The sequence below is a fragment of the Nerophis lumbriciformis genome, linkage group LG16, assembly GCF_033978685.3.
Source record: "Nerophis lumbriciformis linkage group LG16, RoL_Nlum_v2.1, whole genome shotgun sequence".
NCBI classification, from domain to species: Eukaryota; Metazoa; Chordata; class Actinopteri; order Syngnathiformes; family Syngnathidae; genus Nerophis; species Nerophis lumbriciformis.
In genome coordinates, this window is record NC_084563.2 from 28,827,763 (window position 1) to 28,855,525 (window position 27,763).

Below are 27,763 nucleotides of genomic sequence, written 5' to 3' on the forward strand. Positions count from 1 at the left end.
CAAAAGGAATTTCATGGAACTTAGGAAAAGCGGGACATTTTTGGAAAATTAAGGTTCTAAATGATTTGAACTGGTTGGTGTTGACATCTTTCAAATTGGTCGATAAATGTTGAAGTAGTAACATTTTCAATTGAGAAATAGTACTACGGAATTCCTGGAATTTCGGGAAAAGCAGGAATTTTTCCAGTTCAAAAAACAACTTTGTTTCTTGTCCTGATTAAGGGGAATGTTTTGACAGTGAAACAGTTGAAATGGGTTGAAAAATGTGGAAGGAGTAGTCGACAGAAAAAAGGGTGAACATAGGGTTTGGAAAACTGGAATTTCTGGGAATTCCTGGAATTTTTTTTAACTTGGGAAAATTATAGTTTGCATATCCAGGATGAGCAGAATGTGTTGAAGGTGTAATGGTTTGAATAAGTTGACAAATGTGGAAATGGTGGAAGTTTGAAAAATTGGATCATTCATTTTGAATGGGGAAAAATGTCCCTAAATACTGGGAATTCTTGGAAATCCGGGAATTCTTTTTAAATTGTTGAAAGAAAGAACACAATTTTGAACATTTTGAAGTTAGAACGGTTTGAATCAGATAAACAATGTGGGAGTTGTGGAACTTTGAAAAATGTCCCATTCATTTCAATGGGAATGTCATGGAAATTCGGGAATTTTGGGAAAAGCGGGATTTTTTTTGGTAATTGTTATAAGACGTGAATGTTCTGAATGAGTTGAAATGGTTAGTGTTGGAATTTTTCAAAACAGTTGAGAAATGTTGAAGTAATAACAATTTTGATTGAGAAATGGTACTATGGAATTCCTGGAATTTCGGGAAAAGCGGGAATTATTCCAGTTCAAAAAACAACTTAGTTTTTGGTCCTGGTTAAGAGGAATGTTTTGACGGTGGAACTGTTGAAATGGGTTGAAAAATGTGTGAGTAGTCGACAGAAAAAAGTAGTCGACCAGCGGAACCGAAGATCCTGCGCCGGAACGTAGTTCACTCCTGTAGTTATCATCCCATCTCTGGCTTCCCTCCCGCGTACTTGCTCTCTCTCTCTCTGTGTCTTCCAAGTTCCCGTGTCTTACGTCCTTTGTGTTCCCCGCAGTGTCTTTCCTATAAAATCTATTATTATTATTAAAAGTAACAACCTTGCCATAGTAACACAACTATTTGGAGTGGCGTTGTGTTGCAAGAGTTGTTCCTCTCAAGGACAGAAGGACACAATCCTTTGAGAGTCCCAGAGATGACGATTGTCTCACTGGCAGCAAGTTGGAGATCAGTTGAACTCACAAGTGAATATTTGCATATGCAAATTCTAAAGACCAAACATTTAAAATGCAGGCTGGAAATAAAATAAAAAATGTCTTTATAATTGCAAGCATTTGGAGCCACACTGGGCTTTAAAATGAGACACCTTCTCCACAATACAAAGTGAAGTCAAGCTGAGACGCTTGAAGCTAAATGTGAAGCAAAAACAAGGTTTTGTGTTTCAAGCATTATAACACAAAACATTTGTCTTGACAGCCAGGGAAAATGTTCTCATTCTTTGTGGGAAAAAACGAAATTATTTTTGGTTTTGTTTTTTCCAGACAAAAAACCCTCTTTGTACGCTCCAGTGTCAAAAACCCCCCAAAAATAACAAATATATACAAACATTTTACAGATAATATTCTGCCTGTGTTGTGGACTTTTGTCTTTACTCTGAATCTTGCTTAGTCGGCTATTCTGATTGACACTTTATAGTCTTGTCCCCATACCAATATTTTAGTACCTACATGTATTTCCATACTTTTCTAAATAAAGGGGAGCACAAATAATGTCATTATTGTCTTTATTGTAACAACAAATGTTAGTGTACATGAAACATATGTTTATTATTGTCATTTAGTCCTTAAATAAAATACTAGACAACTTGTCTTTTAGTAGTAAGTAAACAAACAAAGACTCCTAATTAGTCGTATGCAGTAACATATTGTGTCATTTATACACCTATTATTTTGTACACATTATGAGGGACAAACTGTAAAAAAAAATGGTTATTAATTTACTGTTAATATCTGCTTATTTTCTGTTTTAACATGTTCTATCTACACTTCTGTTAAAATGTAATAATCACTTATTCTTCTCTTCTTTGATACTTGACATTCGTTTTGGATGATACCACACATTTAGGTATGGATCCGATACCAAGTAGTTACAGGATCATACATTGGTCATATTCAAAGTCCTCATGTGTCCAGGGACATATTTACTGACTTTATAAACATAACATACATTTTTTTTAAAACGAAAGAAGATTTTGTGATGCTAAAAAATATTGACGTAATCATAGTAGTATCGACTAGATACACTCTTATACTTGGTATCATTACAGTTTATGTCACGTGTATATCCACTCATGGCGTTTGTTTACATTATAACTTCACCTTTATCTTTAGTTTTTTACACCAAAATGCGTCCATTCTCCCTTTTCTGTCTACACACTGTCTGCTTGTAAGTACTCTGTGTGTGCGCGCTGCTGAACATGCTCCTCTGCGCCTAAAACCAGCAATGTCATGTCTGTTAAGTTATTAAAAAATGGAGAACTGGTACTTTTCAGAGGCGGTATAGTGCTGATTATGATTCATTAGTATGGCGGTACTATACTACTGTACAACCCTACACTGGTAACTGTTAATCTTCATACTGTATTTGACATTTGGCCATAATACATGTCAGCAGGGGTCAAATCAACAAGCTTTTGTTAAGTTGTTTGAGTGTAGTTACTACATTATCCATTAATAACTACCTCATTTGCTATATTATTGCAAAAACTTTCAAAAAGTGCACTTCATTTGTACTATTCTTACTGTCAAGATTACCGTATTTTCCAGACTGCAAAGCATACTAGTATACAAGCCACACCCACTACATTTTAAAAATAATTGTTTCCCATATATTAGCCATAACAGACTATAAGTCACTGATATATAAGTTGTGAAATGAATTATTTACACATAAATATTTAGTAAATGTTTATTTACATACCTTAATTGTTTCCAAATGAAGCAATGTAGTATCTATTAGTCTAAAAAAATAACATGTTTTCCCCGATTTGGTGGAAGATTACCGTATTTTCCAGACTACCAATCATACTGGTATATAAGCCGCACCCACAAAGGAATTTAGTCTCCCATATATTAGCCACACCGGACTATAAGTGGCAGATATATACCTTGTGAAATGAGTTATTTACACAGAAAGTTTATTTACACACCTTAAATGTTTCCAAACCAAGGCATGTAGTATCTGTTAGTCTACAAAACAACATGCCCCCCCGTTTGGTGGAAGATTACCGTATTTTCCAGACTGCAAAGCATACTGGTATACAAGCCACACCCACTACATTTTAAAAATAATTGTTTCCAATATATTAGCCACAACAGACTATAAGTCACATATATATAGGTTGTGAAATGAATTATTTACACATAAATATTTAGTAAATGTTTATTTACATACCTTAATTGTTTCCAAATGAAGCAATGTAGTATCTGTTAGTCTAAAAAAATAACATGTTTTCCCCCATTTGGTGGAAGATTACCGTATTTTCCAGACTACAAAGCATACTGGTATATAAACCGCACCCACAAAGGAATTTTGTCTCCCATATATTAGCCACACCGGACTATAAGTGGCAGATATATACCTTGTGAAATGAGTTATTTACACAGAAAGTTTATTTACACACCTTAAATGTTTCCAAACCAAGGAATGTAGTATCTGTTAGTCTACAAAACAACATGTCCCCCCGTTTGGTGGAAGATTACCGTATTTTCCAGACTACAAAGCATACTGGTATATAAGCTGCACCCACTACATTTTAGAAGGAATTTTGTCTCCCATATATTAGTTGCACCAGATTATAAGTGGCAGATTTATACGTTGTGAAATGAGTTATTTACACAGAAATATTCTGTAAATGTTTATTTACATACCTTAATTGTTTGTAACAGGGCAGTAAAACGGCTGATAAAACCAAAGCGTAGGAAACAATTTGGGGCTTATTCTTCGGAATTTACGGTAGATTATATTTTGATGCATGTTTTGTACCAAAACAAATTCATTTTTGAAAATTAAACATTTTAAAACATAATCTTGCTAACCTTCCTGAGCAGGATTCAAACCCACAACTACTCACTTGCCAGACCAGCACCCTGAAGAAACTTGGCCTTTATGTTCCTATCAGTGACTGAGCAGGAAGGGGCTAGGAATACGTTTGCCTGAACTTTCATCTATTAATTGACATTTCACAAAATGCCGAGCACAGCGTGGGCTCTGCGCCTGCCCCGGGTCTTAGTCTGCGTCTGCCCCGGGTCTTAGTTTGCGTCTGCCTCGGGTCTTAGTCTGCGTCTGCCCCGGGTCTTAGTTTGCGTCTGCCCCAGGTCTTAGTCTGCGTCTGCGTCTGCTCCGGGTCTTAGTCTGCGTCTGCCCCAGGTCTTAGTCTGCGTCTGGCCCGGGTCTTAGTTTGCGTCTGCCCCAGGTCTTAGTCTGCGTCTTCCCCGGGTCATAGTCTGCGTCTGCCCGGGTCTTAGTCTGCGTCTGGCCCAGGTCTTAGTCTGCGTCTGCCCCGGGTCTTAGTCTGCGTCTGCCCCGGGTCCTAGTCCGGTTTCTGTGACAAGCAAAAACCAAAGGAGGCCCTTCATTAGGACCCAGTGCACGGCCCTGGAGCCCAACCCCCCCACGCAGCCACCTGCTGGCCATGAAGGGCCTCTTTGTGATTGACACAAGGACCTCATCGGCCTTCCCCTCACGCGCACATACACCACAGCCAAGCACCACCATGACCCGGTCTGTTTGATGGAGGTGGCATCATGAGGAGGATTTGAAGGTCCTGGACTTAGAGACCACCTCCATGGACCTTGTCAGACACAAGACTTGGTGGTTCTTGTCGCCTTGGACTAAGTTTACCCTGCAGGCCAAAGTACACCAAGTCTGTTTTTTTTACAGCTGACTGTTTAGTTTACAAGTAAAATGTGGCCCCAATGTGGCCCCGAGGTGTCTCCAATGTGGGCCGATGTGGCTCCAATGTGTCCCAAATGTGGCTCCAATGTGGCCCCGAGGTGTCTCCAATGTGGGCCGATGTGTCTCCAATGTGGGCCGATGTGGCTCCAATGTGGCCCAAATGTGGCCACGATGTGGCCCCAATGTGGCCCAGAGGTGTCTCCAATGTGGCCCCAATGTGGCTCCAATGTGGCCCAAATGTGGCCCCAATGTGGCTCCAATGTGGCCTCAATGTGGGCCGATGTGTCTCCAATGTGGGCCGATGTGGCTCCAATGTGTCCCAAATGTGGCTCCAATGTGGCCCCGAGGTGTCTCCAATGTGGGCCGATGTGTCTCCAATGTGGGCCGATGTGGCTCCAATGTGGCCCAAATGTGGCCACGATGTGGCCCCAATGTGGCCCAGAGGTGTCTCCAATGTGGCCCCAATGTGGCTCCAATGTGGCCCAAATGTGGCCCCAATGTGGCTCCAATGTGGCCTCAATGTGGGCCGATGTGTCTCCAATGTGGGCCGATGTGGCTCCAATGTGGCCCAAATGTGGCCCCAAAGTGGCCCAAATGTGGCCCCAATGTGGCTCCAATGTGGCCCCAATCTGGCCCCATTCTGGCCCCGATGTGGCTCCAATGTGGGCCCGATGTGGCTCCAATGTGGGCCCGATGTGGCTCCAATGTGGCCCCAATGTGACCCTGATATGGCCCCAATGTGGCCCCGAGGCGTCTCCAATGTGGGTCCGATTTGGCTTCAATGTGGCCCCAATGTGGCTCCAATGCAGCCCCAATCTGGCCCCGAGGTGTCTCCAATGAGGGTCCGATGTGGCTCCAATGTGGCCCCAATGTGGCCCCAATGTGGTTCCAATGTGGCCCCAATGTGGCCCCAATATGGCCCCAAGGTGTCTCCAATGTGGGTCCGATGTGGCTCCAATGTGGCCCCAATGTGGCCCCAGTCTGGCCCCGATGTGGCTCCAATGTGGGCCCGATGTGGGTCCAATGTGGCCCCAATGTGGCCCCGAGGTGTCTCCAATGTGGCCCTGAGGTGTCTCCAATGTGGGCCGATGTGGCTCCTATGTGGCCCAAATGTGGCCCCAATGTGGTTCCAATGTGGCCCCAATGTGGCCCCGAGGTGTCTCCAATGTGGGCCCGATGTGGCTCCAATGTGGCCCCGATGTGGCTCCAATGTGGCTCCAATGTGGGCCCGATGTGGCTCCAATGTGGCCCCGATGTGGCTCCAATGTGGGCCCGATGTGGCTCCAATGTGGTCCCCATGTGGCCCCAATGTGGCCACAATATGCCCCCCATGTGGCCAAGATGTGGCCCCAATGTGGCCCTAATGTAGCACCAATGTGACCCCCATGTGGCCAAGATCGGGCCTCGACGTCACTCGCATGTGCGATTGGACAAAGTAAGCACAAAAAAGAAGTCGATCGGAGCCACAAGAGAAGAAGAAAAGTGACGTGTTTGCCTGCTGGATAAAGAACCAATAACATTTGTCACTTTTCATGTCTCTGGACAATAAAAAAAGTTCTGTTGTTCCGGTCTGTCACAGACCAGGACACGGAGAAGAGACACTACCGTGTGTCCAAATATTTTAAGAATAAAGAAAATATTCCCATCTGACATTTCCAATCACATCGTTGAAGTCGTATAACGGATGATGGACAATAAGCCGCAGTTTTTTTCCTACGCTTTGAACCCTGCGGCTAATTTATTATTTTTTCTTCGCTGACGGCCTTCATGTAAATGTATATGTGTTTATATATATATATATATATATATATATATGTATATATATATATATATATATATATATATATACATATATATATATATATATATATATATACATATATATATATATATATATATATATATATATATATATATATATATATATATATATATATATATATATATATATATATATACATACGTATATGTGTGTATGTGTATATATGTGTGTGTATATATATATATATATATATATATATATATATATATATATATATATATATATATATATGTATGTGTGGGAAAAAAATCACAAGACTATTTCATCTCTACAGGCCTGTTTCATGAGGGGGGGTACCCTCAATCGTCAGGAGATTTTAATGGGAGCATTCGCATACCATGGTTTATATGGGGCACAGAGTGGGTGGGTACAGGCTGGCCTAGGGGCGTGGTGATTGGCTCATGTGTTACCTAGGAGGTGTTTCCGTCTATGACGGCATGTTGTTACAATTTCGCTGCGCTTGTTGAGGGATGACAGGTCTGGACGGTAAATAATAAACAGTTTCTCTTTCAAGCATAGGTTGCATCTTTTATTACCACTATTGTAAGGTGTGCTGGATGCAAGAATTTGCCATGTTATTGAATATTCAACATTATTGTCTTTGAGGTCCCAAATGTGTTTGCTGAGTTCTGTGGTATTTCGCAGGTTTTTGTTCCTGAAAGAAGCCTTGTGATTGTTCCATCTGGTTTTAAATTCTCCCTCGGTTAATCCTACAGATGTGTCGGATGTGTTAATGTCCTTGCGTATTACCTTAGATTGGTAGACAACTGATGTTTGTAAGCATCCCCCGTTGAGAGGGCAATCAGGTTTCTTTCGACAATTACATCCTTTGTTGGTTTTGGAGTCGCTCTGTCTGAGGGCCGACGGCTCATTTGCAATTGTTTTGTTGTGGTTTGAGATGATTTGTCGTATATTGTTCATGCAGCTGTAGCTCAATTTAATGTTGTTCTTGTTGAATACTTTTCTTAGGATGTTGTCTTTGGGAAAGTGTTTGTCAATCAGATTGAGGAATTTGTGTCCAATGTTCGTTGAGACGTTTTTGCTGTATGGGGGGTTGTACCAGATGATGTCGTTCCGTTTTCTGTTCTTTTTTGGCTGGTTTCCTGGCGTCGGTTCATAGGTGAGGGTGAAATTGTATCCGCTTTCATCAAGGGCTTTTTGGTACGGGGGGGGTTGCTTGGTCAAATTCAGCTTTGCTAGATGACAGCATCGATAGCCTTTTATTGATTCCGGTAGGTATTCTTTTCGTGGTGGTGGGTGGGTGGTTGCTGTCATGGTGCACGTATTGGAGTGTTGTGTTGGGTTTCGTGAATGGTTGGTAGCTGTTATTTCTCAGGTTGAAAGTGACGTCAAGGAAGTTGACGATTTGCTTGTTGGCTTCAATCGTGATCCGTAGGCCGTTCTCTTTGAAAATTTGTCATATGCCCTTCTTGGTATTCTCGCTGCTCCTTGGCGAGGCGCGACACACTGCCAGTCCGTCATCACGGTAAATACCAAGGTTCAGATTGAGGCTAGCGAGCTGGGAGAGGAGGAAACTCCCAACGAGTTCACACGTTTCTGCTCCGTCAAAACTTCCCATAGTGACGTCAAATGTTGCATTGTTCTTTTTTTGCCATGGTGTACTGTTGTGGATGAGAATGGAGTTTTTTGCGTGGATGATGATGTTTCTTTCGTTGCCTGTGATTGAGTCGTAGTCTGAGGCGAAGTCTAGTGCTTGAGTCAGTAGAGAACGGCCTACGGATCACGATTGAAGCCAACAAGCAAACCGTCAACTTCCTTGACGTCACTTTCAACCTGAGAAATAACAGCTACCAACCATTCACGAAACCCAACACAACACTCCAATACGTGCACCATGACAGCAACCACCCACCCACCACCACGAAAAGAATACCTACCAGAATCAAAAAAAGGCTATCGATGCTGTCATCTAGCAAAGCTGAATTTGACCAAGCAACCCCCCCGTACCAAAAAGCCCTTGATGAAAGCGGATACAATTTCACCCTCACCTATGAACCCACGCCAGGAAACCAGCCAAAAAAGAACAGAAAACGGAACGACATCATCTGGTACAACCCCCCATACAGCAAAAACGTCTCAACGAACATTGGACACAAATTCCTCAATCTGATTGACAAACACTTTCCCAAAGACAACATCCTAAGAAAAGTATTCAACAAGAACAACATTAAATTGAGCTACAGCTGCATGAACAATATACGACAAATCATCTCAAACCACAATAAAACAATTGAAAATGAGCCGTCGGCCCTCAGACAGAGCGACTCCAAAACCAACAAAGGATGTAATTGTCGAAAGAAACCTGATTGCCCTCTCAACGGGGGATGCTTACAAACATCAGTTGTCTACCAATCTAAGGTAATACGCAAGGACATTAACACATCCGACACATATGTAGGATTAACCGAGGGAGAATTTAAAACCAGATGGAACAATCACAAGGCTTCTTTCAGGAACAAAAACCTGCGAAATACCACAGAACTCAGCAAACACATTTGGGACCTCAAAGACAATAATGTTGAATATTCAATAACATGGCAAATTCTTGCATCCAGCACACCTTACAATAGTGGTAATAAAAGATGCAACCTATGCTTGAAAGAGAAACTGTTTATTATTTACCGTCCAGACCTGTCATCCCTCAACAAGCGCAGCGAAATTGTAACAACATGCCGCCATAGACGGAAACACCTCCTAGGTAACACATGAGCCAATCACCACGCCCCTAGGCCAGCCTGTACCCACCCACTCTGTGCCCCATATAAACCATGGTATGCGAATGCTCCCATTAAAATCTCCTGACGATTGAGGGTACCCCCCCTCATGAAACAGGCCTGTAGAGATGAAATAGTCTTGTGATTTTTTTTTCCACACATACATATATTGCGCTCTACTACGGTATCGAGCACTATTTTTTGGATAACCTTATTAAGACATATATATATATATATATATATATATATATATATATATATATATATATATATATATATATATATATATATATATATATATATATATATATATATATATGCACATATACACATATATGTATATAGTTAGAGGGTTAGGGTCAGGGTGGGTTAAAGGGTTGGGGTTAAGGTTAGGGTGGGTTAGAGGGGTTAGGGTATGCTGTGTCTTCTTAGCACTATTGCAGACACAAATCTCGCTTGTCAAAGTTAGCGGCTTGTGGAAGTGCCCTGCACACATAGTTGGAACGGTTTCATGGAGCCTATCTGGGCCATGTTAGGCGGGCCAAATTAAAAACAACTAGCGAGCCGCCAGTTGAATAGAAATGTTCTATCATAACAACAACATGGATATTCATTCTTAGTTGCTTCTCCGGGACTGCGTGTGTGTGTGTGTGTGTGTGTGTGTGTGTGTGTGTGTGTGTGTGTGTGTGTGTGTGTGTGTGTGTGTGTGTGTGTGTGTGAGAGACAGCCTGAGTGACAAGTCACATTTGTATTCAGTGTAATTAGTAAATGTGAAAGATAAAAAGCTTCCATGTTCCACTAATGGTGATATAAGCTCTTGTTGAACGTTTTGTGTTGCAAAATAGTCTCTTTGCATCACAGAAAGTGGGTGAAATGCTTTTTATTCTAAACTCCACAGCAGAAAAATTGTAGTTTTTAATGTTTCTCATCTGGTTTACTGCTCTGCAGTGGAGTCAATGATCAACACATTCAGTCATCTTGATATGCAGTAAAAGTCTCATTTTAATGGCTGAAATGTGTATTAGAGAAGGGAAAGAAGATGGCATCCCACTAATCTCTCTCCAGAAGGCCTGCATGCTTTGGAGAAAGAATAAACTAAAATTAAAGTTTTTTCAATTGTATATTTTATACATAAAAATACATTAGGGTGAACATTTGCCAGGTGCAAACACTGATGACATCTATTAAACAGACAAGAAGCAAGGAATCATGCAGAGACAGAGTTCAATTTTGCTCAATGAGGAGAGACGTATTGGGCTGTACACTCAGTTACAGTTCCAACCTACATTCTAAGGTACAGTCCCACGTGCTCCTCTATTTATTTGGGAGGTCCCTGGTTACATCACTGAGGCTGCTTCTGAAGGAAGGGGGGTCATTTCAGCAGCCCCAGTTAGACACAATATATGATTATTCATGAAATGGAAATGTGCTGACACTCGTGATATCGCCCTGTCTCTGCTTTGTCTGCGTCAAGGCTCTCGATGTTCACCCTTGGCAGTCAGCAGGCCGGGTCTGGACACAAGAATCAGAATCAGAATCAGCTTTATTGTCATTACGCAAGGTAACGAGATTGAGGCCATTCCATACAGTGCGATGTGTGCATGCTAGAAAAACAATGTGCAAATATATAAACATTTAAAAAATGTAGAAGTGCAATGAATATGGTGTGAAATGAATATATACATGAAAAAACAAAACAAAAACAGGGTGGTTGGTGGAATGGGTTATTGCACCGAAGAGAAGGCAGTTATGAGGGACAATGGGGCAGTCCGTTCAGGATGGTTATGGCCCTGGGGAAGAAGCTATTCTTTAGCCTGTTTGTTTTGGTTTTAATGCACCTGTAGCGCTTCCCAGAGGGCAGCAGGTGGAACAGGTCAGAGCCAGGGTGGGTGCTGTCTTTGATGATGGCACTGGCTCTGTTGAGGCAGCGGGAGGTGTAGATGTCCGTCAGAGAGGGGAGAGGGCGGCCGATGATCTTCTGAGCCGTCTTGACCACTCTTTGCAGCCTCTCCCTGTCTGCTGCAGTGCAGCTGCCATACCATACCGTAATACAGTAGGTCAGCAGGCTCTCGATGGACGAGCGGTAGAAGGTCAGCAGCAGGTCAGGCTTCAGGTTGTACTTCCCGAGGACTCTAAGGAAGTGTAGCCGCTGCTGAGCCTTCTTGATGATTGATGTGGTGTTGACTGTCCAGGAGAAGTCATTAGAGATGTGGACTCCAAGGTACCTGAAGGTGTGGACCCTCTCTACACGCTCGCCGTTGATGTAGAGGGGGGCAGGGTCGGTGCTGCTCCTCCTGAAGTCGACGATGATCTCTCTGGTCTTGCTGGTGTTGAGATACGAGACACTGATACGAGACGACAAGTTGTCCCTTTGCACAGATATAAAAGTACAACTTCAGCACAATTGATAATAACTATAGCAACAGCCTTTAAGCATAAGAGTTGTGTGATAACTTACACATAATTATTCTAACAACGTTAGGAGTGAATGTTACTTTTAGACTTCCAATCAACACGTTAGAACAATATGCAATAATTTATTAAAAAATATATATTTGTCTTTATGCAGACTTGGATCTGTAAAAACCACACCGTGTTCCTAATGTCATCATAATATATCATAATAATGCAAGTAACAAATTAAAAGAAAAATTAGATGTCATTACTGTAGAATTGTTTACCATTGTATTGTAATCCTAAATAAATAAACAAAAATACTAATTTCTGTAAGCATAAATTTAACTTAAATAAATATTGAACATCTTAAAGTTGGACATTTGTCTTTTTGTTCGTTGGCGTCACGTGATCACGGCATTCTCGCTCGTCCGTCCGTGTTGATGGGCTCATATTGCCCATCCTGTTTGAAGCAGAACTATCCCCACAACATTTGGCTTCGTAATCAGTCCCAAGGCCTTCCTGAGTGTGTAAAGCTGCCGGGTCTTCCTGTCCGCCCACCGAGGCAAAGATTGTAAAAGAGTGAAAAGAGGGCTCACTGTGTTCAGTTCATTTTACTGTGAACTGAAGGTGCTCGGGTGCTGAGGTCGATGCACAGAGTGAGACCTCCTTCTCTCCGTCTGAAGCAAAGGACGAAGAAACAGTTCTGAATGGCATATCACTCAAATGGCGGTGACGGCGGAGAAAAAACCTCAATGTTATCACACGGTGTTTGATGAATGGTGTAGACCTCCTCATCTTCTCTCCGCACACTTTCCTCCCGCTCTTTGAAACATTCAAGTCCACTTCCCGTCTCCTTCCTTATGGAAATCCCTCCTTTATCTCCTTCCTAGGCTGCCTCCTCTGCCCTTCCTCCCTCTCTCCCACGTGGGGCGTGTGAAATGGAAATGTGCAGACAGCTGCTCTCATTCTCCCAACTTTTGATTCAGCCATCGGCTTAATTAACGCCTGCGAAAATGACTCATCTCCAGCGAGGTGAGCGCATTTCTACGGACCAATGAGCAGGCAGACTTTGCGCCTCACACTGTCGTCTTGGTACTCTGGCGCCCCGAGTCAGGGCTGGAACGAGACGTCAGCTCCCGGTGGCCGACTGGGAAGCCTCTTTAGAAGTCTTTGGCCCACATTTGGTCCTTCCAGCCTGCAGCAACTTCTCTGCTCCTCAGCCCACTCGTCTTTCCTGGAGCATACCTTTCTTCTCTAATTGGGCCATCAATTAACAGACCATCACAAAGCCCTTTGAGAGTTCACACATTTCCAACGTCCAACGTCTTGGATGGTGTTTAGCCTGAATGATTCACTGTGGGACAAACCTCCTCTTGGCGCCTCTCGCTACTTATGCAAGAGCAGGGACTACGCACATGCACACCATGTTGTCTCTTGCCGCAGAGATTTGACTGTAGTAATGACCCGGAGATTTGTAGTCTGTGCGGGATTACAACGATCTTTTGGTTGCTTTGTTGGGTCTGCTCCTGTCTCTGGCCATGCTTCCCCCCACCCCAGCAGACGATGGCATGGAACACCGCAGAGGTCACCACAATGTATATGTTTTTTTTGTTTGTTTTTACTTTTGTAGCTGTATGTAGAAGTGGCTGGTTGCATCAGCTTTGCTCTTTTAATTTTCTAACGTCCTTTGTGCATACTTGCCAACCCTCCCGAATTTTCCGGGAGACACCCGAAATTCAGCGCCTCACCCGAAAACCTACCGGGACAAATATTCTCCCGAAAATCTCCCGATTTTCAGCTGGAGCTGGAGGCCACGCCCCCTCCAGCTCCATGCGGCCCTGAGTGAGGACAGCCTTTTTTTTTTATGACAGGAGGACAACAGGGTGACAAGAACTAAATCATCCAGACTAGAGATAAATTATATTATTATGTTTATCTTACCTAAAAATAAATATATTTATTAATTACAAAAAAAACTAAATATATTTTTACTATATTTTGCTAAAAACATCAAAATTAATTTTGTTTTTATTTGTATTTTTTCTGACTCCTTATTACATCCAGCCATAGAATCATACATTAAAATAAACATATATGAAATAGTTAATTTTAAATGATCATAATAATTCATTTATAATGACCATATTTAATTATTAAAATAATTGCTTGTTTATCAACAACTTTAGCATTTTATTCATTACATTTTGAAGCTCTCAGAAGCCAAGTTATGTTATATTCCTTAATATTTATTTATGCAAGTTTGAAGTATCAATTATCTAAACACAGTTTTGTTTGCATATTTTCAGGATGTATATATATATATATATATATATATATATATATATATACATATATATATATATATATATATGTATGTATGTGTATGTATGCATGTGTATGCATATGATTGTATATATATGTATATGTATCTATATATATATATATATATATATATATATATATATATATATATATATATATATATAAATGTATGTATTGTATGTATGTATGTATGTATATATATATATATATATATATATATATATACATATATATATATATATATATATATATATATATATATATATATATATATATATATATATGAAATACTTGACTTGGTGAATTCTAGCTGTCAATATACACCTCCCCTCTTAACCACGACCCCGCCCACGACCACGCCCCAGTCCCACCCCCGACCACGCCCCCTCACCCCCACCCCCCCACCTCCCGAAATCGGAGGTCTCAAGGTTGGCAAGTATGCCTTTGTTTTCTTTGATGTTTCCCTCTTACACACACACTTATGTGTGCTATGGCTTTGAGGGTTGTTTTCCCCCTTGGCCTCAGTCTGGACCCCCTCTCCAGGGGCCCAGGCTTGGACTGAATTTTTGTTTTTCCCACCCCTCCCCAGTGTTTCTCACCTTTTCTGTAAGGGGCGCCGAAAGTTGTCAGACCCGTCAGCGATCCTGTTCTGTCTCCCTGTAATGTTTGATCCTGTTCTGTCGGATGCCTCCTGGACACCTCCCCAACGAGGTGTTTCGGGCGTGTCCAAGCTGGCACTGGGAATGCTTCAGTGTCACATATAATAAATGTCAATATGTTGGCCTGTTCTTTCACTTTCATCATTATCTTCCTCTTTATGCTCTACTTACTCCATACAAAACTCTCTTTGAACCACATCTTAACCAATGTCATGTCATCTGGTGTAACACCTTCCCTACCTACCTTCACAAATTAGAATCCAAGTTTAATGCCCCCACTCCACATCTATTCCATAATGATCATCTCTTAAGAGTTCAATATTTATCACAATGCTTGTCTAACTTATCAAGTCATCCACAGGCTGAATCTCAGGCTCTATCGATCGTCCCCAGCATGCCCATATCACTCCTAACTTTGACCTGATATCAGGTAAACATGGTCTACTGACTCCAAGTGTTGAATGCAGGGAACCAAAGATCTGGAACCGTCTTGATGAGAGCCTCAGGATGCTGTATTCATTCTCCAACTTCAAAAAGAAAGTGAGATCATAGCTATTAAGCACCTATCTCTAATGCCTCGTGTGAATGGCTAGTGCTCCTTTAGAGGATTAGCATTGTCACATGTGGCTTGGGGGTAGACTACTGTTGGGTTGTGTGTGGTTGTATGTATGTATGTATGTATGTGTATACTTGCTTTTGTGCTCCTATTTTGTGTTTGTCATATCGCGTTCATCATTCCATGCATATACTGACCTCTGGACCACCTGCCAAAAAGCTTCTTCTAGCTCAGTGTTTTTCAACCACTGTGCCGCGGCACACTGGTGTGCCGTGAGATACAGTCTGGTGTGCCGTGGGAGATTATCTAGTTTCACATATTTGGGTTAAAACATTTTTTTTGCAAATCAGTAATTATAGTCTGCAAATGATGTGTTGTTGTTGTTGAGTGTCGGTGCTGTCTAGAGCTCGGCAGAGTAACCGTGTAATACTCTTCCATATCAGTAGGTGGCAGCAGGTAGCCAATTGCTTTGTAAATGGAGGTAAAAAGGTGTCTTATGCTTAAACCAAAAATAATAAAAGGTGAGTGCCCCTAAGAAAAGGCATTGAAGCTTAGGGAAGGCTATGCAGAACTGAACTAAAACTGAACTATCTACAAAGTAAACAAAAACAGAATGCTGGACGACAGCAAAAACTTACTGTGGAGAAAAGACGGCGTCCACAATGTACATCCAAACATGACATGACAATCAACAATGTCCCCACAAAGAAGAAAAAAAACAACTGAAATATTCTTGATTGCTAAAACAAAGTAGATGCGGGAAATATCGCTCAAAGGAAGATGTGAAACTGCTACAGGAAAATACCAAAAAAAGAGAAAAAGCCACCAAAATAGGAGCGCAAGACAAGAACTAAAACACTACACACAGGAAAACAGCAACAAACTCAAAATAAGTCATGGCATGATGTGACAGGTGGTGACAGTACACCTACTTTGAGACAAGAGCTATATTGATGCATGCTTGGTTATGCTTTAAAGTCATATCCAACAATTGCAACAATGACTTTTAACTGTCAACTGAGTTTATGATTTCTGCTGGTGGTGTGCCTCCGGATTTTTTCAACGCAAAAAATGTGCCTTGGCTCAAAAAAGTTTGAAAAACACTGTTCTAGCTTATCTGGGGGACCCTTTCACTTACCACCATCCGTAAATGGATATTCACTACTGTTGTAATCGTAATATGGTGTTGTGCAAAAGTGGGCAAAAGACCTAATTGTCGTGGGCAAAAGACCTAATTGTCGTGGGCAAAAGTCCCGAAAAAGATCAAAAATCACACCCAGGTTAGAGTCCCACAAGTCCCGCCGCGTCCCACCAGAGTCCGGGGGTGCCTGACATGTCCAGAACCCACCCAGCAAAGTCGCACTGTGAGTGGGGGAAAAAGTTGGAAAAGTGGGCAAAAGTCCCGAAAAAGATCAAAAATCACACCCAGGTTAGAGTCCCACAAGTCCCGCCGCGTCCCACCAGAGTCCGGGGGTGCCTGACATGTCCAGAACCCACCCAGCAAAGTCGCACTGTGAGTGGGGGAAAAAGATGGAAAAGTGGGCAAAAGCCCGGAAAATTATCAAAAATCACACCCAGGTTCGAGTCCCACAAGTCCCGCCGCGTCCCACCAGAGTCCGGGGGTGCCTGACATGTCCAGAACCCACCCAGCAAAGTCGCACTGTGAGTGGGGGAAAAAGTTGGAAAAGTGGGCAAAAGTCCCGAAAAAGATCAAAAATCACACCCAGGTTAGAGTCCCCCAAGTCCCGCCGCGTCCCACCAGAGTCCGGGGGTGCCTGACATGTCCAGAACCCACCCAGCAAAGTCGCACTGTGAGTGGGGGAAAAAGATGGAAAAGTGGGCAAAAGTCCGGAAAATTATCAAAAATCACACCCAGGTTCGAGTCCCACAAGCCCAGCCGCGTCCCACCAGAGTCCGGGGGTGCCTGACATGTCCAGAACCCACCCAGCAAAGTCGCACTGTGAGTGGGGGAAAAAGTTGGAAAAGTGGGCAAAAGTCCCGAAAAAGATCAAAAATCACACCCAGGTTCGAGTCCCACAAGTCCCGCCGCGTCCCACCAAAGTCCGGGGGTGCCTGACATGTCCAGAACCCACCCAGCAAAGTCGCACTGTGAGTGGGGGAAAAAGTTGGAAAAGTGGGCAAAAGTCCCGAAAAAGATCAAAAATGGAGACCAGCTCCTTGACGTGCATTTTGATTATTTTCGAGACTTTTGCCCACTTTTCCAACTTTTTCCCCCACTCACAGTGCGACTTTGCTGGGTGGGTTCTGGACATGTCAGGCACCCCCGGACTCTGGTGGGACGCGGCGGGACTTGTGGGACTCGAACCTGGGTGTGATTTTTGATCTTTTTCGGGACTTTTGCCCACTTTTCCAACTTTTTCCCCCACTCACAGTGCGACTTTGCTGGGTGGGTTCTGGACATGTCAGGCACCCCCGGACTCTGTTGGGACGCGGCGGGACTTGTGGGACTCTAACCTGGGTGTGATTTTTGATCTTTTTCGGGACTTACATTACATTACACAACATACCAACTTCACTTTACCCAGCATGCATTGCAGTGTGTGAATAGCAGTTTAGTTTTGGGTGTATGCATGTTTTGATGGTGGTGTGGTGCAGTAGGTCAAACTACGTTCGATCAATCAATCAATGTTTACTTATATAGCCCTAAATCACGAGTGTCTCAAAGGGCTGCACAAGCCACAACGACATCCCGGGCTGAGACCCCACATCAGGGCAAGGAAAAACTCAACCCAATGGGATGACAATGAGAAACCTTGGTGTTAATTCTCTGTTATTGTTGTACGCACCATGAGTGAGGTGGCTTGGTGGGTCGATAACTCCCCAAAAACTGCACTTTTCCTCTGACTAGTTTCTGTGCCATTCAGGTTCACCACAATAGCTGCTAAGTGGCATACTTGCCAACCCTCCCGGATTTTCCGGGAGACTCCTGAAATTCAGCGCCTCTCCCGAAAACCTCCCGGGACAAATTTTCTCCCGAAAATCTCCCGAAATTCTGGCGGAGCTGGAGGCCACGCCCCCTCCAGGTTTATTGTCAGGCAGTTTCATTAACGTCCTCCCAGCGCGGCAACAACACACAACAACAGCAGTCACGTTTTCGTCTACCGTAAAGCAGTTGGTCTGCCGTAAACAGCAATGTTGTGACACTCTTAAACAGGACAATACTGCCATCTACTGTACATGCATATGTGACAATAACATCTAGGGCTTTTAGAGAGTGCAGTGCACAACTGCGCACACAACAAGGAGACGAAGCGGAATGCATCATCAGAGAGGGTGTTCAGCATGGTTAGAAAAATAGTGACAGAGAATAGAACAAGGATGGACAATTCAACCCTTAACTCAACAATGAGTAGATGAGTGTTATGTGTGTGTATATATAGTCAAGTATTTCATATATATATATATATATATATATATATATATATATATATATATATATATATATATATACATATATATATATAAGAAATACTTGACTTTCAGTGAATTCTAGCTATATATATATATATATATATATATATATATATATATATATATATATATATATATATATATATATATATATATATAGTACAATATATATATATATTTATATAGCTAGAATTCACTGAAAGTCAAGTATAACTTATATATATATATATATATATATATATATATATATATATATATATATATATATATATATATATATATATATATATATATGGGACGGCGTGGCGCAGTGGAAGAGTGGCCGTGCGCGACCCGAGGGTCCCTGGTTCAATCCCCACCTAGTACCAACCGCGTCATGTCCGTTGTGTCCTGAGCAAGACACTTCACCCTTGCTCCTGATGGCTGCTGGTTAGCGCCTTGCATGGCAGCTCCCTCCATCAGTGTGTGAATGTGTGTGTGAATGGGTAAATGTGGAAGTAGTGTCAAAGCGCTTTGAGTACCTTGAAGGTAGAAAAGCGCTATACAAGTACAACCCATTTATCATTTATTATATATATATATATTGTATTATATATATATAGCTAGAATTCACTGAAAGTCAAGTATTCCACATACTGTATACATCTATATATATATATATAAAATACTTGCCTTCACCAAGTCAAGTATTTCTTATATATATATATATATATATATATATATATACAGGTAAAAGCCAGTAAATTAGAATATTTTGAAAAACTTGATTTATTTCAGTAATTGCATTCAAAAGGTGTAACTTGTACATTATATTTATTCATTGCACACAGACTGATGCATTCAAATGTTTATTTCATTTAATTTTGATGATTTGAAGTGGCAACAAATGAAAATCCAAAATTCCGTATGTCACAAAATTAGAATATTACTTAAGGCTAATACAAAAAAGGGATTTTTAGAAATGTTGGCCAACTGAAAAGTATGAAAATGAAAAATATGAGCATGTACAATACTCAATACTTGGTTGGAGCTCCTTTTGCCTCAATTACTGCGTTAATGCGGCGTGGCATGGAGTCGATGAGTTTCTGGCACTGCTCAGGTGTTATGAGAGCCCAGGTTGCTCTGATAGTGGCCTTCAACTCTTCTGCGTTTTTGGGTCTGGCATTCTGCATCTTCCTTTTCACAATACCCCACAGATTTTCTATGGGGCTAAGGTCAGGGGAGTTGGCGGGCCAATTTAGAACAGAAATACCATGGTCCGTAAACCAGGCACGGGTAGATTTTGCGCTGTGTGCAGGCGCCAAGTCCTGTTGGAACTTGAAATCTCCATCTCCATAGAGCAGGTCAGCAGCAGGAAGCATGAAGTGCTCTAAAACTTGCTGGTAGGCGGCTGCGTTGTCCCTGGATCTCAGGAAACAGAGTGGACCGACACCAGCAGATGACATGGCACCCCAAACCATCACTGATGGTGGAAACTTTACACTAGACTTCAGGCAACGTGGATCCTGTGCCTCTCCTGTCTTCCTCCAGACTCTGGGACCTCGATTTCCAAAGGAAATGCAAAATTTGCATGGTTGGGTGATGGTTTGGGGTGCCATGTCATCTGCTGGTGTCGGTCCACTCTGTTTCCTGAGATCCAGGGTCAACGCAGCCGTCTACCAGCAAGTTTTAGAGCACTTCATGCTTCCTGCTGCTGACCTGCTCTATGGAGATGGAGATTTCAAGTTCCAACAGGACTTGGCGCCTGCACACAGCGCAAAATCTACCCGTGCCTGGTTTACGGACCATGGTATTTCTGTTCTAAATTGGCCCGCCAACTCCCCTGACCTTAGCCCCATAGAAAATTTGTGGGGTATTGTGAAAAGGAAGATGCAGAATGCCAGACCCAAAAACGCAGAAGAGTTGAAGGCCACTATCAGAGCAACCTGGGCTCTCATAACACCTGAGCAGTGCCAGAAACTCATCGACTCCATGCCACGCCGCATTAACGCAGTAATTGAGGCAAAAGGAGCTCCAACCAAGTATTGAGTATTGTACATGCTCATATTTTTCATTTTCATACTTTTCAGTTGGCCAACATTTCTAAAAATCCCTTTTTTGTATTAGCCTTAAGTAATATTCTAATTTTGTGACACACGGAATTTTGGATTTTCATTTGTTGCCACTTCAAATCATCAAAATTAAATGAAATAAACATTTGAATGCATCAGTCTGTGTGCAATGAATAAATATAATGTACAAGTTACACCTTTTGAATGCAATTACTGAAATAAATCAAGTTTTTCAAAATATTCTAATTTACTGGCTTTTACCTGTATATATATATATATATATATATATATATATATATATATTGTATTATATATATATAGCTAGAATTCACTGAAAGTCAAGTATTTCACATACTGTATACATCTATATATATATATATATATATATATATATAAAATACTTGCCTTCACCAAGTCAAGTATTTCTTATATATATATATATATATATATATATATATATATATTGTATTATATATATATATATAGCTAGAATTCACTGAAAGTCAAGTATTTCACATACTGTATACATCTATATATATATATATAAAATACTTGCCTTCACCAAGTCAAGTATTTCTTATATATATATATATATATATATATATATATATATATATATATATATAAGAAATACTTGACTTGGTGAAGGCAAGTATTTTATATATATATATATATATATATATATATATATATATATATATATATATATATATATATATATATATATATATATATATACAGTATGTGAAATACTTGACTTGGTGAATTCTAGCTGTAAATATACTCCTCCCCTCTAAACCACGCCCCCAACCACGATCCACCCCACCACCCTCTCATCTCCGACCTCACAGTTTGTGAAATGCAAATGAAATAAGGAGAGGTGAGAAGCATGAACTGATCTTGTTGTGTCTGAAATCAGCTGGGATAGGTTCCCGCTCGCCCGTGACCCTAACGAGGACACACAGAATGGATGGATTGTTGTTCCTATCGACTGCAAGCACCTTTGCCTCGGCCGTTGTCATGCCAAAGGATCTTATTGATCACTGAAAAGTGCTTGGCAAGGAAGTTAATGAATGAGTGCACTTGCCATTTCCCACAAAATAGCTTCTCTCCATGCACGCTCGCAGAACCAATTAATATGTGCTAAAGTCTGATAATTGTCTTGTTGTTGAGCTCACGCAGTTACGGGGCAGCTAAAAAAAGTCAAGAGCAAAAGTTGTTTGGAGTAGCACAAGATGTTTAGTTTGGTGCGTAACGCTGTGTTGAGTCAACTAATTGTACAAATTGCTACAGCGCACTCGCATCTGCTTGTCCTTCCACAGCGGGAGCACCGACAGCAGAGTTTTTCAACCTTTTTTCATGCTAGGCACTTTTTTTTCATTAAAAAGAAATCCGGACGCACACCACACGCAGAAAACGTAAAAAAATGAAACTCCACCGGGTCGTCGTGCCTTATTTTGAGTTTGTTAGTGCTTTCCTGTGTGTAGTGCTTCAGTTTTTGTCTTGCGCTCTTATTTTGGTGGCCCTTCCTGTTTTGTGGGTGTTCTCCTGTAGCAGTTTCATGTCTTCCTTTGAGCGCTTTGTGTTAGCAAGCAAGGCTATTTACGTTGTTGCTATCCTTCTTTGTGCTGACATTGTTGATTGTCATGTCATGACGCCGTAAGTTTTTGCTGTCGTCCAGCATTCTGTTTCTGTTTACTTTGTAGCATACTTGCCAACCCTCCCGGATTTTCCGGGAGACTCCCGAAATTCAGCGTCTCTCCCGAAAACCTCCCGGGACAAATTTTCTCCCGAAAATCTCCCGAAATTCAGGCACACTATATAATCAGCGTACCTGCCCAATCATGTTATAACTGTAGAATGATCGAGGGCGAGTTCTTGGTTTCTTATGTGGGTTTATTGTTAGGCAGTTTCATTAACGTCCTCCCAGCGCGGCAACAACACACAACAACAGCAGTCACGTTTTGTCTACCGTAAAGCAGTTTGTCTGCCGTAAACAGCAATGTTGTGACACTCTTAAACAGTACAATACTGCCATCTAGTGCATTTGATGAAAGCACTTTTTGCGTGCCACACAGCAATGCATCATCAGAGAGGGTGTTCAGCATGGTTAGAAAAATAGTGACAAATAGAACAAGGATGGACAATTCAACCCTTAACTCAACAATGAGTGGATGAGTGTTAAGTGTGTGTATATGTGTAAATAAATGAACACTGAAATCAAGTATTTCTTTTATATATATATATATATATATATATATATATATGAAATACTTGACCCCAAACACGCCCCCGCCCCGCCCCCCACCTCCCACCTCCCGAAATCGGAGGTCTCAAGGTTGGCAAGTATGCTTTTTAGCCAGTTCAGTTTTACTTTCTCTTTGCATAGCCATTGCCTTTTCCTTTGTCTTTCCCTTTTTGTTCATTTTTGGTTTAAGCATTAAATTTAAGCATTTAACCTTTTTACCTGCACGCTGCCTCCCGCATGTTGGGATCAAAACAAACCATCCTCGTCTCACCCGACACATTCCGACTTCTACAAAGCAATTAACCACCTGCTGCCACCTACTGGCATGGAGTATTACGTGATTACCCTGCCGAGGTTTACACAGCACAGACACTAAGCAACGGCACATTATTTGCAGATTATAATTGTTCATTTGCAAAAAATATTTTTGGCACCAATTAGGTGAAGTTGCATGATTTCCCATGGCACACCAGACAATTTCTCGCGGCGCACTCGTGATTGAAAAACACTGACCTAGAGGCTCTGCGGCGCCCCCGCACGGCCACGCGCCTCCACAGCTGGAGGCAATCTGCAATCTGCGCACCTGGACTTGATGAAAGAACAATTTTACAAGGTTAAAATATAAATTAAAAGGCATCGAAATGGCGTCGACCCTGAAGGAAAAGTCTGCCCTGTGCTCCTCCACTACGGTCTGCACCGGACCGAACAGCAGGACAGGTGTAACAACTACATTATTACCTGTCACTCTTTATAACTCCTTGTGTAGATCTGAGTGTTCATCATTTAAATGTTTACCAAGGTTTGAAGCCAAGGCGCTAATACTAGTCGCCACATTTGGCGAGGCGTGTTTTAAAGCAGCTGTCGTGAGAGTAGCGTATGTGTGTGTGTGGTCCTTTAAGAATGAAGTATGTGGGGTGAGTGACTGGTGAGTGGGCAACTTAGGAGAGGTAGCGCTAGCATGTGCAGGAGTGTTACTAGCATGGTGGATGTCTGGTTGTGCCCTGTGGAAATTATAAATAAAGCGAACAAGTTGTAACTTATCCATGGCCTCGTCTAATCGCGGAGATTTTGTCCGGACTGAGGCTATTGGGAAAAAACCTCAATAGCCATAGCACACATAAACAAGTTACAAAGAATTCACAAGACTTGCAACAGAAGGGAGGGAGCGGGGGCTACGGTGGCAGGCTGATGCTATCTAAGCGCTGCCCAGCCGTCCATCAACCCTAAGGGATTCAAGCGGTGGTGAAGGTTGGGCGGGGGTCACAATGCTCTGGGTTGTGACTAGAAGAGTAAGGAAGTTCTTCCACAGGGATCAACCTGAGAGTCTGGGTGAGGAGCTTGGCTATCCGGGAGGAGCTCAATAGTACAGCCGCTGGTTCTTCGCATCGAGACGAGTCCGTCGAGGTGGCTCAGGCATCCGATCCGAGTGGCTCCCCGATGAGGTGTTCTGGGCATGCCCGGCTGGCCTGGGAGAGGTAGCTGGAGACTGGGAAGTCTGGGATTTCCTTCCCTACTGAGACTGCAGAAGTAAGAAGGATGGATGGATGGAAGCATTTCATCCAGATGATATCGATGTCCGGGATCAACCTGAGAGTCTGGGTGAGGAGCTTGGCTATCCGGGAGGAGCTCAATAGTACAGCCGCTGGTTCTTCGCATCGAGACGAGTCCGTCGAGGTGGCTCAGGCATCCGATCCGAGTGGCTCCCCGATGAGGTGTTCTGGGCATGCCCGGCTGGCCTGGGAGAGGTAGCTGGAGACTGGGAAGTCTGGGATTTCCTTCCCTACTGAGACTGCAGAAGTAAGAAGGATGGATAGATGGAAGCATTTCATCCAGATGGTATCGATGATGTTTTCTTGGTCTAACGAAGACTGAAGAGACATTTGAAACTGTCAACAGGTAAGAGTTACCTCCTAATAAAAAATCTCAATACTGTAGAGGACAGAATTTCTAGGCGCAGTCAAGGCGTTGAGGGTATCTGGTTTGGTGGCTGCAGGATTAGGTCTCTGCTTTTTGCAGATGATGTGGTCCTGATGGCTTCATCTGGCCAGGATCTTCAGCTCTCACTGGATCGGTTCGCAGCCGAGTGTGAAGCGACTGGGATGAGAATCAGCACCTCCAAGTCCGAGTCCATGGTTCTCGCCCGGAAAAGGGTGGAGTGCCATCTCCGGGTTGGGGAGGAGACCCTGCCCCAAGTGGAGGAGTTCAAGTACCTCGGAGTCTTGTTCACGAGTGAGGGAAGAGTGGATGGTGAGATGGACAGGCGGATCGGTGCGGCGTCTTCAGTAATGTGGACGCTGTATCGATCCGTTGTGGTGAAGAAGGAGCTGAGCCGGAAGGCAAAGCTCTCGATTTAGCGGTCGGTCTATGTTCCCATCCTCACCTATGGTCATGAGCTTTGGGTTATGACCGAAAGGACAAGATCACGGGTACAAGCGGCCCAAATGAGTTTCCTCCGCCGGGTGGCAGGGCTCTCCCTTAGAGATAGGGTGAGAAGCTCTGTCATCCGGGGGGAACTCAAAGTAAAGCCGCTGCTCCTCCACATCGAGAGGAGCCAGATGAGGTGGTTCGGGCATCTGGTCAGGATACCACCCGAACGCCTCCCTAGGGAGGTGTTTAGGGCACGTCCGACCGGTAGGAGGCCACGGGGAAGACCCAGGACACGTTGGGAAGACTATATATCCCGGCTGGCCTGGGAACGCATCGGGATCCCCCGGGAGGATCTGGACGAAGTGGCTGGGGAGAGGGAAGTCTGGGCTTCCCTGCTTAGGCTGCTGCCCCCGCGACCCGACCTCGGATAAGCGGAAGAAGATGGGTGGATGGATGGACTGTAGAGGCCGAGGTCAACCACATCAGACAAAACCCTCGGTGCAGACTTTGCATCTCAGACCCAGTGACAATGGCACACTGGCATAGAGCAGCAGAACATCTGCACCTAATACCCACTGGAAGTCCAAGGCACGATCACTTATGTGACCTCTAAAATTCACGTCATGTCAGGTCATCCAACGGCCGGACAAACATTGGGTTATTATTTCAAATGTATAGGCAGACATCCTTCACCAGGACCAAACCTGATTAAATAAGTTGGAACCCCCGCCACGTTTGACGGTGCCAGTGCGAGCCTCGCCTGTGTGATCAAATTAAAGGCAACCCGAGACGATCCCATTCGTATCCATTATGCTGTGAAAGGGATCAATGGCCAGAAGGTGCCGGGCTCATCGCTCTGGGAACTGTCAGCCCGGCCGTCCGTGAGCCAGAAGAAAATGAGCGCCAGCTTGGCCGGCGTCATGTACTCCAAATGTGGACGGAAGGAATGTATTATCGCGTCTTCTCGGAGAAGAGTCGTGTTCTGCTTTTCGACCTCGACGTCTTTCTAGAACCTTCTCATCCGTTGTTGGAAGCGTGTTGTTGGCCTGCCCCCTGAGCCTTCAAACCCCTGGGTGGCTGACGTGGCCTACTTTTTTCATTTCCTGCTGCACACAAACAACCAATTCGTGTATAATGCACACACACACACACACACACACACACACACACACACACACGCACACACACACACACACACACACACACGCGCACACACACACGCTTGTATTTGTTACCTTCTTGAGACGTGAGAAAAATGCCTCCCTCTTTAGGACCAGCCTTTCTAGATATATAAAGAAGTGTATTTACAACATTAATAATATATACATACTATGCACATATAAAAAAACTTGTTGTGAAAAATGAGTTCACAAGAAAAAGGTCACAATTTCACAAGAAAAACTTAGAATTTTTGCAGTGTTATGATAAAAGTTGGAATTTTACTCAACGCATGTTAAAATTTTACAAGAAAAACTGAACATTTGTGCAATATTATGATAAAAGTTGGAATTTTACTCAATAACAGTCGCAGTTTTACAAGAAAAGCTTAAAATGTTAGCAATTTTGAGAAAAGAGTCGTAATTTTACTCGACAAAAGTCAGAATTTTATTGGAAAACTTAAAAATGTTGGCAATGTCATAAAAGTAATCGGTATTTCACTCAGCAAAATGATGACAAAAGTCACAATTTTAATCCAAAAATGTCACTATTTTACAACAACCAAAAAGTTTGGCAACATTGTGATAAAAGTCCGATTTTTATATGACAAATGACACCATTATGCATTAAAAAGTTATAATTTTACATTAAAAAAAGTAATAGTTTTACAAGAAAATATTGCAATATTACAGAAACAGAAAAAATATGACAAATTGTTCCCAATTGTGAAAGAAGAAAAATGTACACATTGTGAGGATTTTATTTTTTTGTTGAATTTGTTTGTTTGTAATTGGTTTTTAATCTTTGTTATTTACTTCATGTTATTACAGTGTGTCTCTATATACATATTTATTTATTTATTTTTAATTAATTGTGGCCAAAGCAGGCGCATTTCAATTTCTTACACACACTTGTTATTTCATATGTTGACCAGAGGGGGAGCACTTCTAATTTTTTTTACACACACTTGTTATTTCATATATTGACAGTCAATTTTTTTGGGACCACCCTCATTTTGAT

General features: G+C 42.4%; 1 protein-coding gene across 1 annotated transcript; it reads right to left on the reverse strand.

The window, feature by feature from the left end:
- Positions 1 to 10,843: 10,843 nt before the first annotated feature.
- Positions 10,844 to 24,874, reverse strand: LOC140679484 (uncharacterized). The gene is made up of 4 exons (XM_072914951.1): positions 24,536 to 24,874; positions 15,352 to 15,458; positions 14,872 to 15,018; positions 10,844 to 11,922 (listed from the first exon to the last, which is right to left on the reverse strand). The coding sequence occupies exons 1-4, from the start codon at positions 24,872 to 24,874 to the stop codon at positions 11,301 to 11,303; spliced, it is 1,215 nt and encodes a 404-aa protein (XP_072771052.1). The 3' UTR covers positions 10,844 to 11,300.
- Between the last annotated feature and the right edge of the window lie 2,889 nt (positions 24,875 to 27,763).

What these genes read in the sequence shown, in the direction of transcription:
- LOC140679484 (XM_072914951.1), bottom strand. Translation starts at nt 24,874, where the DNA reads ATGCGAAGAACCAGCGGCTGTACTATTGAGCTCCTCCCGGATAGCCAA. An exon ending in CTCCTCACCCAGACTCTCAG is followed by an intron (nt 15,459 to 24,535) that starts GTTGATCCCTGT and finishes TTCTTTTTGAAG; the next exon opens with TTGGAGAATGAATACAGCAT. An exon ending in CCATGTTTACCTGATATCAG is followed by an intron (nt 15,019 to 15,351) that starts GTCAAAGTTAGG and finishes GTGACACTGAAG; the next exon opens with CATTCCCAGTGCCAGCTTGG.